Here is a 13534-nt window from a genome sequence, read left to right as displayed (position 1 = left end):
ATAAATAATAATAAACGCATGTACATTATGTGTACTATTTTCTAGGCGCTACAATGCTACGTTGAAAGGATTGGTCACAATGATCTCCGACATTCGTGTAGTATGCCCGTTGTTGACGCTTGCCAGGATGAAAACCAACATACCGTTTTACGTAGCTACTCAGCCACGTCGACAGCATTTGGCCGATCCTGATAGCGATGCCGCGGCCATTCTGGGGACCTACGCTGCTGTTACGCCCGAGGAGAAGAGACACGTGTCGGCTATGCAACAGCTATTCAACCATTACGTGTGGCACGGCGAAGTCGCGCAGGCCGATCAATCGGGCGCGAAGCGAGTCTTGGTTGTCGGTCAGGACACGCTGCTCGCGAAAGGCTATCCAAATTGCGATTTCTGGATAGAGAAAAACATCGTACCTATGTACGGTCGAGTCGATTAAAAAAGCTTTTTCGCTGTGCAAGTCTGCGTGCTAGGATCTGGGAACCCGCACCTCGAGTGGCTCGCATTGTCCGTTGAAATTTCGCGGACGTTGATCCTCTCACGACACAGATATGTACTTTGACTACTTAAATAGATCGAATACGATAAACGGTCAATGAGATTACACAGATTAACGAACAAAGATCATGCCTTTGTGGTGCGACGTATAGTAGTACCTGTCTAATCATGACAATTAATTAATGTAAAAGCCAAAATATAAAATAGCGATTAAAAAAAGGGAAAGAAGTAAAGAAATGTATGTAGATATCTGTGTATCCCGACGTGAGTTCGTTCTCAATGCTGAAGTATGACGATATTTTACAAACTGTATAGCAACGAGAAATGAATGTTGTTCTTTGTATCCGAGATAAACGACCGTCTGACCACAAGGCACGGTGGACTTTTATGTATGTGTATAAATGTGAATCAAACTGTAATATATTGCATAAAGGCAGCAAAGTGTGCCGAGGAAGACGCGTAGGGGAACACGAGCATAGCTTAGGAAACAAAAGGATCGACAGTTATATTATACAATTACATATTCTTGTAAGGCGTGAGTAAGTGAGTGCGAGAAGGATAAAAGGAGCAACAATCTTCGACAGTCTTCTAAGATCTCCGGGTCAATCGCATTTTCGATGAAAATTTCTCAAATTCGAGCGTAGGACCGACGTCTCAAGTTGAAAATTTTTGGCTTATTACGCAAAGAGTATCTTATTCTTCATACGTCTCTTCATATTCAGCTCATATTAGACATAAGATAACGTAAAAAAAACTCAATATAAACTAATAGTTAATAGATTATTGGCGCATTACCTCGGCGAGAACGAATTCGTATCCCTACACATAACGGACCATGCTCTTCTACTACGGGAAGTATTCTTAGATCAGGAGGTTTGTCTCTCTGGGGAATCACAAGTGGGACATGTGCGTTTGTGGAAACGGTATTCTATTCGGACGGAATAGATTTCCTTTATACTAGCAGTTTTTTCTTTTGTATGAAAATACATTTTTTTATTATCGGTATTTCTTTACACATTTATAACTTATTGCTAGAGAAAGCGGTTCTCTTCTACGGCGAGGGAATTGCAGACTGAACGAATGTACGAGCAGTATTTATCTATCCATTTAATGAATCTTCGTGAAGGCTTTCTGTACGGAATTCAGACTGAAACTGCCAAATTTGGTACTTTTTATACCGCGTAACATTACATTACATAATTCGCTTGAATGATAAAAATTCTACCGTTGCATAGTATTTGGACTTTGCGCATATAAAAGATAAAATAAGCAAGCTACTCGCACGATCGATAACTTTCCTGCGCGTTTCTCTTCCGTAAACGCGACTCGTGACCCGGAAACGATAACGATCTTGATATTCTTCTATTAATCTTTTTTTTTTACATTTTTACGATTTACGATTATTACTCAATGTGTTATTAAGTATAATTTATTTTCACTAATATGTGATAAAGTAGCACTTACTCGAGAAATCTGTACGTTGTTTTATTTTATAGATAGGTCGTCTTGCATAATTAATTAATTTCCATTATCTTAATATTATCCATGCAAATAGAACAATGGCATTCGTGACAAACGTCCGTTGTGACTGATCGCAAGTGATTAAGAGTTCCACGGAATTCTGAGTATAATTGCTAGTATATCTTCATCCGTACGTGGAAGACATTTGGATCTTTTGAGAATATCTATAGCAACGAAACCACATAGTATACATATAACGAGCGTTGTATTTTATATAAAGGGATAAATTTCAGAATAATATGTATAATTTTCTGAATATTTTGGATATTCGCTTCTACGTACGTGTTGCCGCGACTTTTTATGCGCGGAGATTAACATATGTAAACGCATGTACGTTATCTCCTCGAGCAAGTAAAATATGTGTATACGTACTCACCGTGTACAAATTGCATATCCTCGTACAACTTGATTGCAATTACAGTGTGGCTAGGTAATACATGCAAGAAATATTACTGGTGACTTATTATTGTACTCTTGAATGTTTAGCGATACTAAGGCGATTGCATTCCACCGAAACTTCATGCAAGTGCTTGTGTTATTCTGCTCTTTATTCGCTTCACTTTCGGACGTATGCTATAATCATAATAGAACCATACAATGGCTAAATTATTCTCGGATTCAGAATGTCGTTTAGAATATCCTCGGTATATTTTACTTTAATATTTTTTAAAGAGATGATCGCGACGATCTAACAATAATAAGCGAAATAAATATACTTTTTTAGCAAGAATCCTTTAAAAAAAGGACTTTAATTAATGTATTAATTATTGAAAGATAGATATGATTCTAATTCATAAGCATATCGACACGACAGATGATTCGTCGACTTATTTATACGGTGCGATAGTATTTTGATATATATCGCGAGTTAATTATAAGTATAGAGCGAGAAATTGATTTGTATGTATTATATATCGCCAGGCCTCGTACCATCGGGTATATATATATATGGAAAGAGTTTCTCTCAGACTGATTTAAATTTTATATACGTATTCACATTAAACAAAATTGTATTTATTTCAATGTATTATTGTCAAAAGCCGCTGTCGAGGCTATTTGCACATCTTGATATTGGCGCGGTGTGCATTTGATATTCTCTGATCGTATTTTTCTTATATTATCACGCTGTAATACAATTTTATACTGTATCTACGATACCGTCAATAAAAGAATTATACATGAATCAGCATTCAATAAAATTTTGCGACTCAATGTGGGCTAATGGGAAAAATAGGAGATCTAACAGAATTGATATATTTCATACATGCTAAAAATATAAATAAAACAGTACGTTTATCCATAAACATTTTTTAAACCCTATACGTCTAATAATTGATTCTTTCAGATATAAAGTTTATAACATTGAATATAAAAAATGACATTGCAAAAAAATTAATATCTTTTAATTAAGCATCATAAACGCATATGAATATACGTAAATATGACATACAATAGAGATAAAAACATACTTGACTGAGATGTATCATATTGATATCACACAATCGATATAAAAAAGAACTCAAGAAGCAGAGAGAATGTTTTTTATAATACATTTATTTCCAAAATGTTGTCGGATTACATAAGGCAACATGAAGAACAGATATAAAAGAGCTTTCATTATCTCGAAAAAAATGTTGCTTTGTGTTGAAATTACGTGATTGAGGAGTGTAGTATATAAAACATATAAATTTCATCAATTAATGTCATAAATATGTTATCTTCTACTTGCATGCTCTTGACCGAGGATATCAAACTATCAGTTTTACAATATATCAATTTATAGGTGACCCTGGATATCAGCGAAATGTGATTGAGATAAACACGAAAAAACGTGTGTAATAATAATATATAAACGCTATGATATGATATCTGGTTATTCTGCGATTTTTTTAATGATCTAGTCTTATTAAAATTATGTCTGCGGAAATCTGTATAATTAAAAATTACTAAATTTTTTCGTAGCATAAAAGATAATTTAAATTTTATTGTAATAATTTAAACTTGTCTTTTTTAAAGTAACGATAAAATTCTTTGGTTTTGTCGCCGTAATCAGCGCTTAATAGATTATAAGTATTCCTGTGAAAGAGCATTACGCCTTACATATGGTATTCCAGACATACAGAATATATTTATATAATAGAATGTAGTCGTACATATTCTCTAACATAAATCTATTGGTATATTTTTTTAAATTTTGAAAGATTATTTCGTAACTGACAAATATCTTATAACTTTGTTACTATGGCAGATTGCTTGTTTCATATCTTTACTATTATCATGTAGACATTCTTCAAAAAACAGATTTTTGTATCACATAGTGATGGATATCGTATCCTATTAAGAAAAATTACTTATATCAATGTTCCCATAGGCCTATTAATAATGATGTGTGTCATGTTACATAACATTTTGATATATTCTCTCTCCGTCTCCTCTCATTCTGCATTTAATCCTTTTAATAAAATTCCAATTAATGTAATTTTTTTTATTATTGTCGCTCTATTAAATTATCTGTTCTGGATAAATTAGTTGATGCAATTCAGATGAACGCATTGCAAAGACGAAGACAAATATTTTCGCCTCTCAAACATATTGTAACATATATAATAATAATAGAATAGTGCAAAAACACATAGTTAATCCATACATTATTCAATATATATAATACATTTCTCAGCAAAAACACAAGAGTAAAACTTGTGCATTAATTTATCGGGAATTTATTACGCGGTTCTACATCGCAAATATTTGGAGCTCGCTTTAAATTTATATTACAGTTTTGCGATAATTAACTAATCCGCGATAAATTATATTTAATTTTATTAATAATTAAAAACAAAATATTTTAATAAGATATAAAATGATGACATACAGAGCATATAAAAAGAACATTTGTCATTGGTAATAATAGACGAGGACTAATAATAGACAATTGATATCAATAAGTATCAGTATTTTGAACAATTTTAATTATTATAATTAGTTTAATAAAATTAAAAAGACAACGTATGCTCTTTTACATGTAATGTCCTAGATTTTTTTGTACAAACGTTAGTAGTATGTTCTATGAGCAGAAATAAGAAAAAAATGTTATATAAACATAGATCCCAAAATGCTTTATTAGAAAGTTATAGCAAAAGTACGAAATGTGTAAGAAACAATTTCACTTATGTTTGCGTTTTAAAGTGCCATCCGTCCATGTCAATACGAGCTATACATCCATATAATATTGAAATCACTTTCAGAATTTAAACCCGTCAAGCGTAATTGCAAATAAATATTAGTAAAAGACTGCGTGATGCGGCACTCTTCTGTTAGAGAATTTTGGTTGATATTCCTTAACAGAAGTCCTTGCATTCACAAAATGAATATTCATGTATTTATTTGCGTGCATTTATCGTGAAAATTCACGATATTTTGGGATAATGTTCTACAAGGTACTGTTCGTTACTAGTATTCATACAAATTTTTATGATAACCTTCAATCATTTCAAATAGTAAGCATGACTAGAAGAAGCAGATGAGATAAATATCATCGAACGGCGTATCACTTATGTATATGACGTGTCACTTATCTCCATGGCAAGACCGTTGTTATCTCTTATAATAAAGCATTTTGAGACTTATGTTTATATAACATTTTTTCCTTATTTCTACTCATAGAACATACTTCTAAAGTTGTACGGAAAAACCCGGGACACCTTGTATATATGTATAAAACTATTATCGAATATATTAACATGCCATTTAAAATAAAATAATATAATCATGTGTGTTGCATGTGTGCATGTATATTACAATTATATTTCGTTTCATTTTTGTCTATATTACACTTAAAATATCTGTATACATATAAATTTATCTGTCAAGATAATTAGACAAAATAGGCTAGAGAGAGGATTAGAATACTTGTCTTTTGATACTCTCGAAGAATCTCATTAAAGTTAGTAGGAGAATACATAAGAAATAAAGCAAACTAAATGCAACTCAAATTTCATTCTTTTCTAGAGATTACAATTTGAAAGAAGTCAACTAAATCGAAGTAAATTGCTAGTTAAATGATTGATATCAGAAGAACATAATGTGCAAGAGATAAAAAAAATCTCTTATCTATCCGAATCTTATCTTATTTAACTGTCTTTAAATGGTCTTTAGTCTGGAAAGAGAGACAAATATATATATAGACAGATATTTTAAGATGCAATTTTATATAAAATAATATGATTGTAACACACATACATATATTTTTTAAACAAATAACAGTATTTTATTTCTATTTTACGGTTATTAAAAACCACACACACAATGTACACATGTACATCACAATTATGGATGTATTATATGTATGCACTGAAAATACTGTTATTAAAAATGTATACGACAAATAAAAATAGTAATATTTTTCAATATAAAAAAGATTTCAGTTTTTAGACTAACTACATTATGCACTAAATTATATTAATCTAAATTATGAGTATATAGAATAATTTATGCTAGGAAACGAAGTAAAACTTCCAACGTATGATATTTCATAGCGTTTCATGATGTTACTGAATTTAAAAATATCCAATCAGAGTAGCGAATTTTATTTTAAAATTCTCTACAAAGAATTCAATAATTGTGTTCAAAGATTTAATAATTCTATTTATTAACGGAATTCGTAAGAATATTTTGTGCTTTAGTAAGCTCTTCAAAACAATATGAAAAATAATTCTACACAATTATACCACGAATTTAGCGCTATTAAATCAAAGGGTATAAACTCAGAGAAACATAAAGCTATATCAGTATACTTGTAAGTAGCATATCTTAATAAGTTATGTATTATTTAAAAATCTATGATATAATATATGGTGTCTCATGTTTTTGCATTATTCGAATACTTCTGCATTATATGATATCTGAAAGTACGCTCGTAAATCGATTAACGAGTATATATGTAAAAAAAATTCGTAAGCATCACATTATATCTTACTTCACTCTACTATAAGATCAATAACATATTTAGCACATCTGGAACTAATCTTAAAATATGTTATTTAAATATATATGGCAATATACATAACAAAGGCAATCAACGAGAATACATTAGTTGTCGAGCTAATGTATTAGTTATAAACTATTCGAAAACAACTGTCGTGTCATAACAAGTCATAGAGAGTTTACAAAGTAGCATACTTAATAAATATTTCGTATATTCATAAACTATATCTATCAGGTGGTAACATAACTCGTAAAACTTATCATTTTCTTCCATGCGTCCCTATGATACAGTATTTATTATGCTACGTACAAATGTCAATTATCTAATGTTTTAGTATAAACAAGTTACTTTCCAAAACGAGCAAAGACAAACGTTCGTCCCGTGTAACTCGATACAGAGCGATTACCAAATTATACGAACGATATAAAATGATCGATTTCCATAGAATTTGCAACATTATTGTATCGTTTTTCCGTTATCACAGATTGTTTTGGTGGTAGGCCCATTTGCAATATCACGTTCTAGAGAAGGCCTACAATGGACTAGAGCATTTTAGCAGAAACTTTTGGGATTCTGCGCTAAAGTGTTTAAACCGCCATCATGTTTCTAGCGTCGGGAAGAGTCTCGTTAATACGAAATAGGCCACGTCGTAGTTATTCCAATATGCCGTATGTGCTGTTACGGTGTACAAATAATTCCTTCCTAAGCCAACCGCACGTAGCACATAATCCAATCGTTGCGCTAATTCTAATGACGCAAAAAATATTTGTAAATAATTTATAACAGAGGTTTCTGTATATAGTAATATCGTATATTATAATAATCACCTTGACCTGGACGGATTGGTGGATTTGAGTCTGGTGTCGGCGAAGACGGACCTTCTCTAACGTTCCAACCACCTCGCACTAAATCCCAAAGGCTCCAGCCTTTCTCTGCATTACGATTGGGTGGACTATCCACAGGGCTATCATCTTTATCATCAGTTTCTGTTACTACGCATAATGGCACCGTATTATTTTAAATATTCTTAGTTAAGATTTTTAACTTAAAAGTTGAAAATATTCGCAATATTTTCAGAAAGAAAATAACTTTTTGAAGAGTTAAGTATTGACCCTTGTACAGTACACATATCTTTGGATCCGTTTTGGGTAATTATCTAGTATAAGGGATGCCGCTCCAATGATCTTGACCTTGACATATGTTGTCAAGGTCATGAGCCCGAGTGACCTTCAGAAGGTTTTAGCCGTCGTTCGTTATTCGTTAAAAAGTTGACGAATACAAACAGCTTAAGAATTAAGATACTTTCTTGTCATTTGTTCCAGTTTAATTTAGATCAGCTTAAACTGAGTGTTTATTATTATACCTACACATAGTAACTTATGTAGACAAAAATATTAGAAGTAATAGAAGTCTATATGCAAAATGACTTCTAATTATACATCGATATTTCTGAAGATAAATGTAAAGTCCAAACAAAAAAAAATATTAAGTTAGACTTTATATTCCGGTTTTAAAACGCGTTATAAAAGGTCGTATCAAATAATAAGAAAAGCATGAAGAATGAAATACCCGTAGGCGGTAGAGGTGGATCCACGTTGTTCAGCGACGAAGGTGACTGTGGCATTTGCTGATCGTCAACTCCTCCGTACGGTGGTATCAGAACTGGCTCGATTTTACTGTAACCTCTTTCCAACAGCGGTTCCATTCTGTAAGCCACTGGGTCGGACCAGTGAAATATGTTGTAAAATCTCTTGCATAAACTTTGCGGCATCACGTCTAGTCTATTGGATGGAGTACGTGTACGCAGCGCCAGGAACACGGACAACGGCGAACCCAGGCAAAACAAGTTCTCAATCTATAAACGGAAAAAACGATTTTTGCTTAATATAATCCTTACAATTAAAAATTATTTGCGCAAGTCTCTTTTGTAAATGTAGTTTAAATTTTAACTTGAACTATCGATTTATCTTACATTGTTTATTCACAGAGAATTATGATTACTCACGGGAAACTGCAGTCCTTGCAATAAGACTTCTTGTGCCTGCGGGCATGGGAGCCGTGTGTCAGGTCCTATCCAGCCTGTAACTATGTCGTATACGATCACGCATCCTAGGGAATGCGCCAAAATCGAGACCTTTCCTTGCCAACCAGGATGCCGACTCGCGAACATGAAGTACAATCTATTCAGCTCCTTTTGCAAGCCAGCTCGGACTTCAGCGCCATACAGAGGACTTGTATAATACAAAATATCCATTGCCGATGTATTTAGCAAGTGACGTATGCTCAATACACTATAAGGCGTAATTGCATCTACTATATCTGAAAGAAGAGGTTAATGTTTATTTACATATTTACACATTCGGTAAATTAAATAGATGTTTGCACTGTAAAGTATTTGTTTTTTACCTCCATCCAACTTCAACGACGACCGCCATTCAACTGGAAAGAATTCTACTCTGTGTTTAGAATTTGGAAAGTACTTCTGTCTAAGCCAACCCACGCAATCTCTGAAACTGTTAATTTATTCGTATTTTAAAAACAATATTTTATAAAAATACTGTATTACATATTGCATAAGAATGCGTATTATTTTTATATACCATGTGGTGTTACGTATAATCTTTCCAGTATCTCGCTTTTGTCCTATTCCGTGAACAACAAATACTAGATGGTCGATATCACGCGGCTTATCCTCCATACTTGTACGCGTTTTATGTCCCCTTTTTAATCGATAGCCTGTTGCTGCCAATTTAGAATTGAAAACGGATTTGTGTAACGTAAAGATACAAAAATGGCTTAAATATTTTCATTATCTCTGATTCTGAACTTACTTTTAGCAAAACCCAATTTTGATGTAACGCTACGCATCAATTTAGTAGGAGTATATTCGCTATACAGTGTCACATCGTTAACCGAGTGCCAGTCAACGTGAAATTCGGGGAACTGCTCTGTGTGTAATACTGAAAAAGCAAAAAGAGAAGCTTTTTAATATTAAATCCATGCACACGCACGTACACACATGTGCATTATACAAGTTTAAGAAAATCAAAAGAATGAAAAGAGTGAAACGAGCACCTTTATAGGATTGAGGAGTATTTGTATCACACGTAGTGATACTTTGATTGTTGCTGTCCTTTTGGAATAATTTAAGATGTACCTCTTCTATTACTTTGGAATGTTCCGTTTCCAATGGTATCCAACTGCCATCATAATACCATATACCTCTCATAATTTCCCATTCCTCACCTTCAATAAAAATTTGCACAATTCATTATATTTGTACAAACTCTAATTTGCGTGTCTTGCGTATTTCATATGTATTCAAAGTAAACAAATTCTATATAAACCTAAACATTCGTTAACATTGCCCGAAAAAAAAGCGAGATTTGAAGTTACTTATATTCGAATACTCTTAACTTTTACAGAAAAATTAGATTATTGATAACTCCGTTATGCTAAAAAATTATAATAGGAAAATGCAAGAAAAACAGGTTTTGTCATACAATAATTAAAAAATAAACTGCGTGTCTAAATAGCACTGTTAATAATTTAAATTGAGCTTTTATTTGTACATATTACAAGATATACAAATAATGACATATATTTTGCCAAGTGCTCTGAATAAACTCTTTTTTTACAGCGATAGAATCTATTGCCTGCGTTATATTTGTTTCGCACATGTTGCAAGTCATAATAGGCACAGTCAATACGAATTGGCTATAATAACCTCAAGGACAAAGTAATAGTCTGCAATATAAAGACATACATTGCACGCACAAATGGAAAAAATATACAGAAATTTAAACAGGCATTGAATCATTATTAAGGCATTCGTGCATATTCGCATCAGCTGTTGATTCGCTGTTATTGGCATTATTGACTTCGGCAAGAGGCAGAGGCAATTGGTAAATATGCAAAATGGCATGAAGAATAGAGTACAACGTGCTAAGGGTAAAAGGAAGATAAAATATACGTGATATTTACCTGGCCAGTATATCGAAACGCATTTCATATTATCGATGTCGACATCGTACATGCCACCTCTGACTACAATTTTCTCAGCGGGTGGCAAGCCGTTCGTTCCGTCATTACTTTCGCTAATTAAACTCTGACGTTCCCGATAAATTCTTTCGATTCTCAAACTGTCGTATCCGCAAAACTCGTTCCACCTCTTGTCAACGCCGTCTTTATAAAACCACTGTATTTCCTCCGGGGTCAAAGGCTCGGCATAAGCTGCTTTACTTACAGTATTAATTTCTACATTGTTCTTTGGACTTTCTTCCACTATCGCTTCGTGATCACCTTCACATAGGACACAAATTTTAAGTCACATCTCATATCCTATCAATAATTAGCGATGATAGTAACAAAAGATAAATTTTATAATTTGATTTTTATCGTGGATCTTAATTTATACAGAGAGGGTGTTAAAAATAAAAAAAATAAATAAAACTAGAATTATTTATACCTTTTGAATCATTGACATGCTTCAAAAAAGGTATAAATATCTAAATAAAAATAATCTCTTGTTTTTAAAAATAGATATCTATATAAAAATATAGTAGATAGCATATGAAATATATTTAATATATTATTATCGATATAAATCTTAATATGATATTTGCTTTTGAAACTTTGTAGATTATTTTCGGGGAAAAATACATGCTATATAATAAATCTAAATAGATAAATAAACTCTATAATCTATCAAGAAACATGAATAAATTAGAAAGCCTCAAATCTAACGAACCGAATTCGCCTCGCGTGCTCGATCAAATGTGCAACGTTACGCTCAAGCTCTCAAGGATCTCGCGGTTTAACATCTCGCGACTCGCGAATATACACGGTGTCTATTCGCGATAAGCGAGCTAACAATGCAACGGTCGCCGGCGTATCGAACAATAGCATCTGATTGCACCGCGCGATAACGTCATTCTATAACGGTCGCTTCATTCGACAACGGTGGAAAATCACCAGGATTCGTCGCGCATCTTCTCGTACCTTCGCCGGACTCTTGCTCCCCGGGCATCTCCATCGGCGTCTCGCTGAACGGATCGACCTCGCTGAGATTGTTGGACATTCCGTCGAGCTGTCAGGCAGATCGCTGGTGGAACTCGAGCCTGCCGGACACACTGGAGCTTCGTGAGCTTCAGACAGCGATAAATCGTCGTCGTCGTCGTCGTCGTCGTCGCGCGTAGGCGGCGATCACGAGAATACGACAGACACGGCTCTTATCGCGGATCTGTCACCCTCGCGCTATCGCGAACGTGACGCGCCGTCGGCGGGGATGAACTTTGCACGAGCGCGAAGGAAAGCGCGAAACATGCCGAGCGTAATGAGGAAGAGAGAACGAACGCGCGGCGAGGTACGGGCCCGACGATTCTCGCCTCTTCCGCGAATCACCGCACCAGCGTTCGATGGTCGTCCTTGGACGCGAATCCGAACTCGCGCGACGACGGCGGACGCTATCTCGTGCGCGCATTCACTCTCGCGCGTGTTTACTCTTGCGGAGACTGAGGGGAACGTTCCGCCGCGACCCGCGACGCGACGCTACGCCAATGCAACGCAACGCGATGCGGCGCGATGCAGCGCAACGCGATGCGACGCGATCGCAACGACGACCGACGACCGCGCGGAATCCTTGCCTGGGCCCGTCGCCTACCTGCTTCACATCGCGTGCCTTATATAATGCGCGACTTTTCCGGCTGGAGCCGTTGGACCACCTCTTGGACCACCTCGCCACCGCGGTGATGTAGTTCGTCGCGTTGCGCGATCGCGACGCCGACCGCGAACAGCTGATGCTAATGCCCTCAATGCAGCACGTTCAATGTATAGTGATGTCGTGTCGCCGCCGCGCGAGCGTCAACGAGCGGCGTACGCGCGATGACGCGCGGTGACGTATGCTCTATTGCTCTCTCTCCCTATCCTATGCGGCACAGAACAGAACCGCACACGCGCATCGAGCGACCGGTACTTTTTTTTTCCTGATGTTTATTGTGCCAAAATACATAACTGGGTTCTTAGAACCAATAAACAAGTTTACATTTTTCTATTTAGCTCGCTGCGGGCTCATTGGAGCTTCTCTCAGGAATTCTGTACTTTCAGGTAAGTGGTGTTTATCCTTATTATCGTGTATTATATGTATAGTTGATCCGCGAACGAACCTGTTAAATTTGTTACAATATTGGTTGACCAGACAAAAAATGACAAAAAAAAATCTCTGGTATACCGTATTACTGTGACTTAACGTAATATAAAATTGAAGAGTTACAAACATAAAAAGAGAACAACAACGCAAAGAACCCATCTGGTTTTATATAATTACTTCTTATTGAACGCACGTACTTTTATCTACGGGTATAACTATTTACTTACTTACTTACTTAAACTATCTTAATTAAACTATCTTAAATCGCATTCTTGTTCTATTAACGCATTCTTTTCTTTTTATTTTAGATTCATCATTCGTGCAACCACCAAAATATTTGGGGTTCGAGCGATGTTTGTCCTGTCTATCTCTCTTGGGTATGTCCT

The 13534-nt window shown here is 35.0% G+C and overlaps 2 protein-coding genes across 8 annotated transcripts in view; one reads left to right on the top strand and one right to left on the bottom strand.

Annotated features, from left to right (window-relative positions):
• The window catches only part of Nrt (Neurotactin), a 45699-nt gene extending 42500 nt beyond the window's left edge, over nt 1-3199 (top strand). For all 3 annotated transcript variants that reach the window (XM_071717430.1, XM_071717433.1, XM_071717431.1), the window contains exon 7: nt 46-3199. In XM_071717430.1, the coding sequence (XP_071573531.1) occupies nt 46-436 (391 nt within the window). In that variant the 3' untranslated portion in view covers nt 437-3199. The remainder of the gene's footprint in view (nt 1-45) is intronic.
• A 353-nt stretch (nt 3200-3552) lies between these two features.
• On the bottom strand, nt 3553-13100 carry LOC139779169 (phospholipase DDHD1). Of its 5 annotated transcripts, none has more exons than XM_071717435.1 (11): nt 12663-13100; nt 11975-12132; nt 10985-11302; nt 10076-10246; nt 9832-9960; nt 9601-9742; nt 9407-9513; nt 9006-9319; nt 8570-8855; nt 7828-7992; nt 3553-7747 (listed from the first exon to the last, which is right to left on the bottom strand). In XM_071717435.1, exons 2-11 carry the CDS (start codon nt 12078-12080, stop codon nt 7599-7601), a joined length of 1887 nt encoding a protein of 628 aa, XP_071573536.1. In that variant the 5' UTR covers nt 12081-12132; nt 12663-13100; the 3' UTR covers nt 3553-7598. The 5 variants fall into 5 exon arrangements, with proteins under 5 accessions (XP_071573536.1, XP_071573535.1, XP_071573538.1 ...); XM_071717434.1 differs by having other exon boundaries at nt 11975-12120; XM_071717437.1 differs by having other exon boundaries at nt 12002-12120; nt 12663-13098.
• Nucleotides 13101-13534: the final 434 nt, after the last annotated feature.

The sequence above is a fragment of the Temnothorax nylanderi genome, unplaced genomic scaffold, assembly GCF_030848795.1.
Source record: "Temnothorax nylanderi isolate EJ_2023f unplaced genomic scaffold, tnyl_v1.0 TNYL_tig0213_pilon, whole genome shotgun sequence".
NCBI classification, from domain to species: Eukaryota; Metazoa; Arthropoda; class Insecta; order Hymenoptera; family Formicidae; genus Temnothorax; species Temnothorax nylanderi.
This window is presented reverse-complemented; position numbering and strand designations above follow the sequence as displayed.

Bases quoted from the DNA above. Each gene is read 5' to 3' on its own strand.
- LOC139779169 (XM_071717435.1), bottom strand. From the start codon at position 12,080: ATGTCCAACAATCTCAGCGAGGTCGATCCGTTCAGCGAGACGCCGATG. The intron at 11,303-11,974 runs GTGATTTTCCAC...TCCTATGTGAAG, and splicing joins AAGATGCGCGACGAATCCTG to GTGATCACGAAGCGATAGTG. The intron at 9,961-10,075 runs GTGCTCGTTTCA...TTGCTTTTTCAG, and splicing joins TACTCCTCAATCCTATAAAG to TATTACACACAGAGCAGTTC.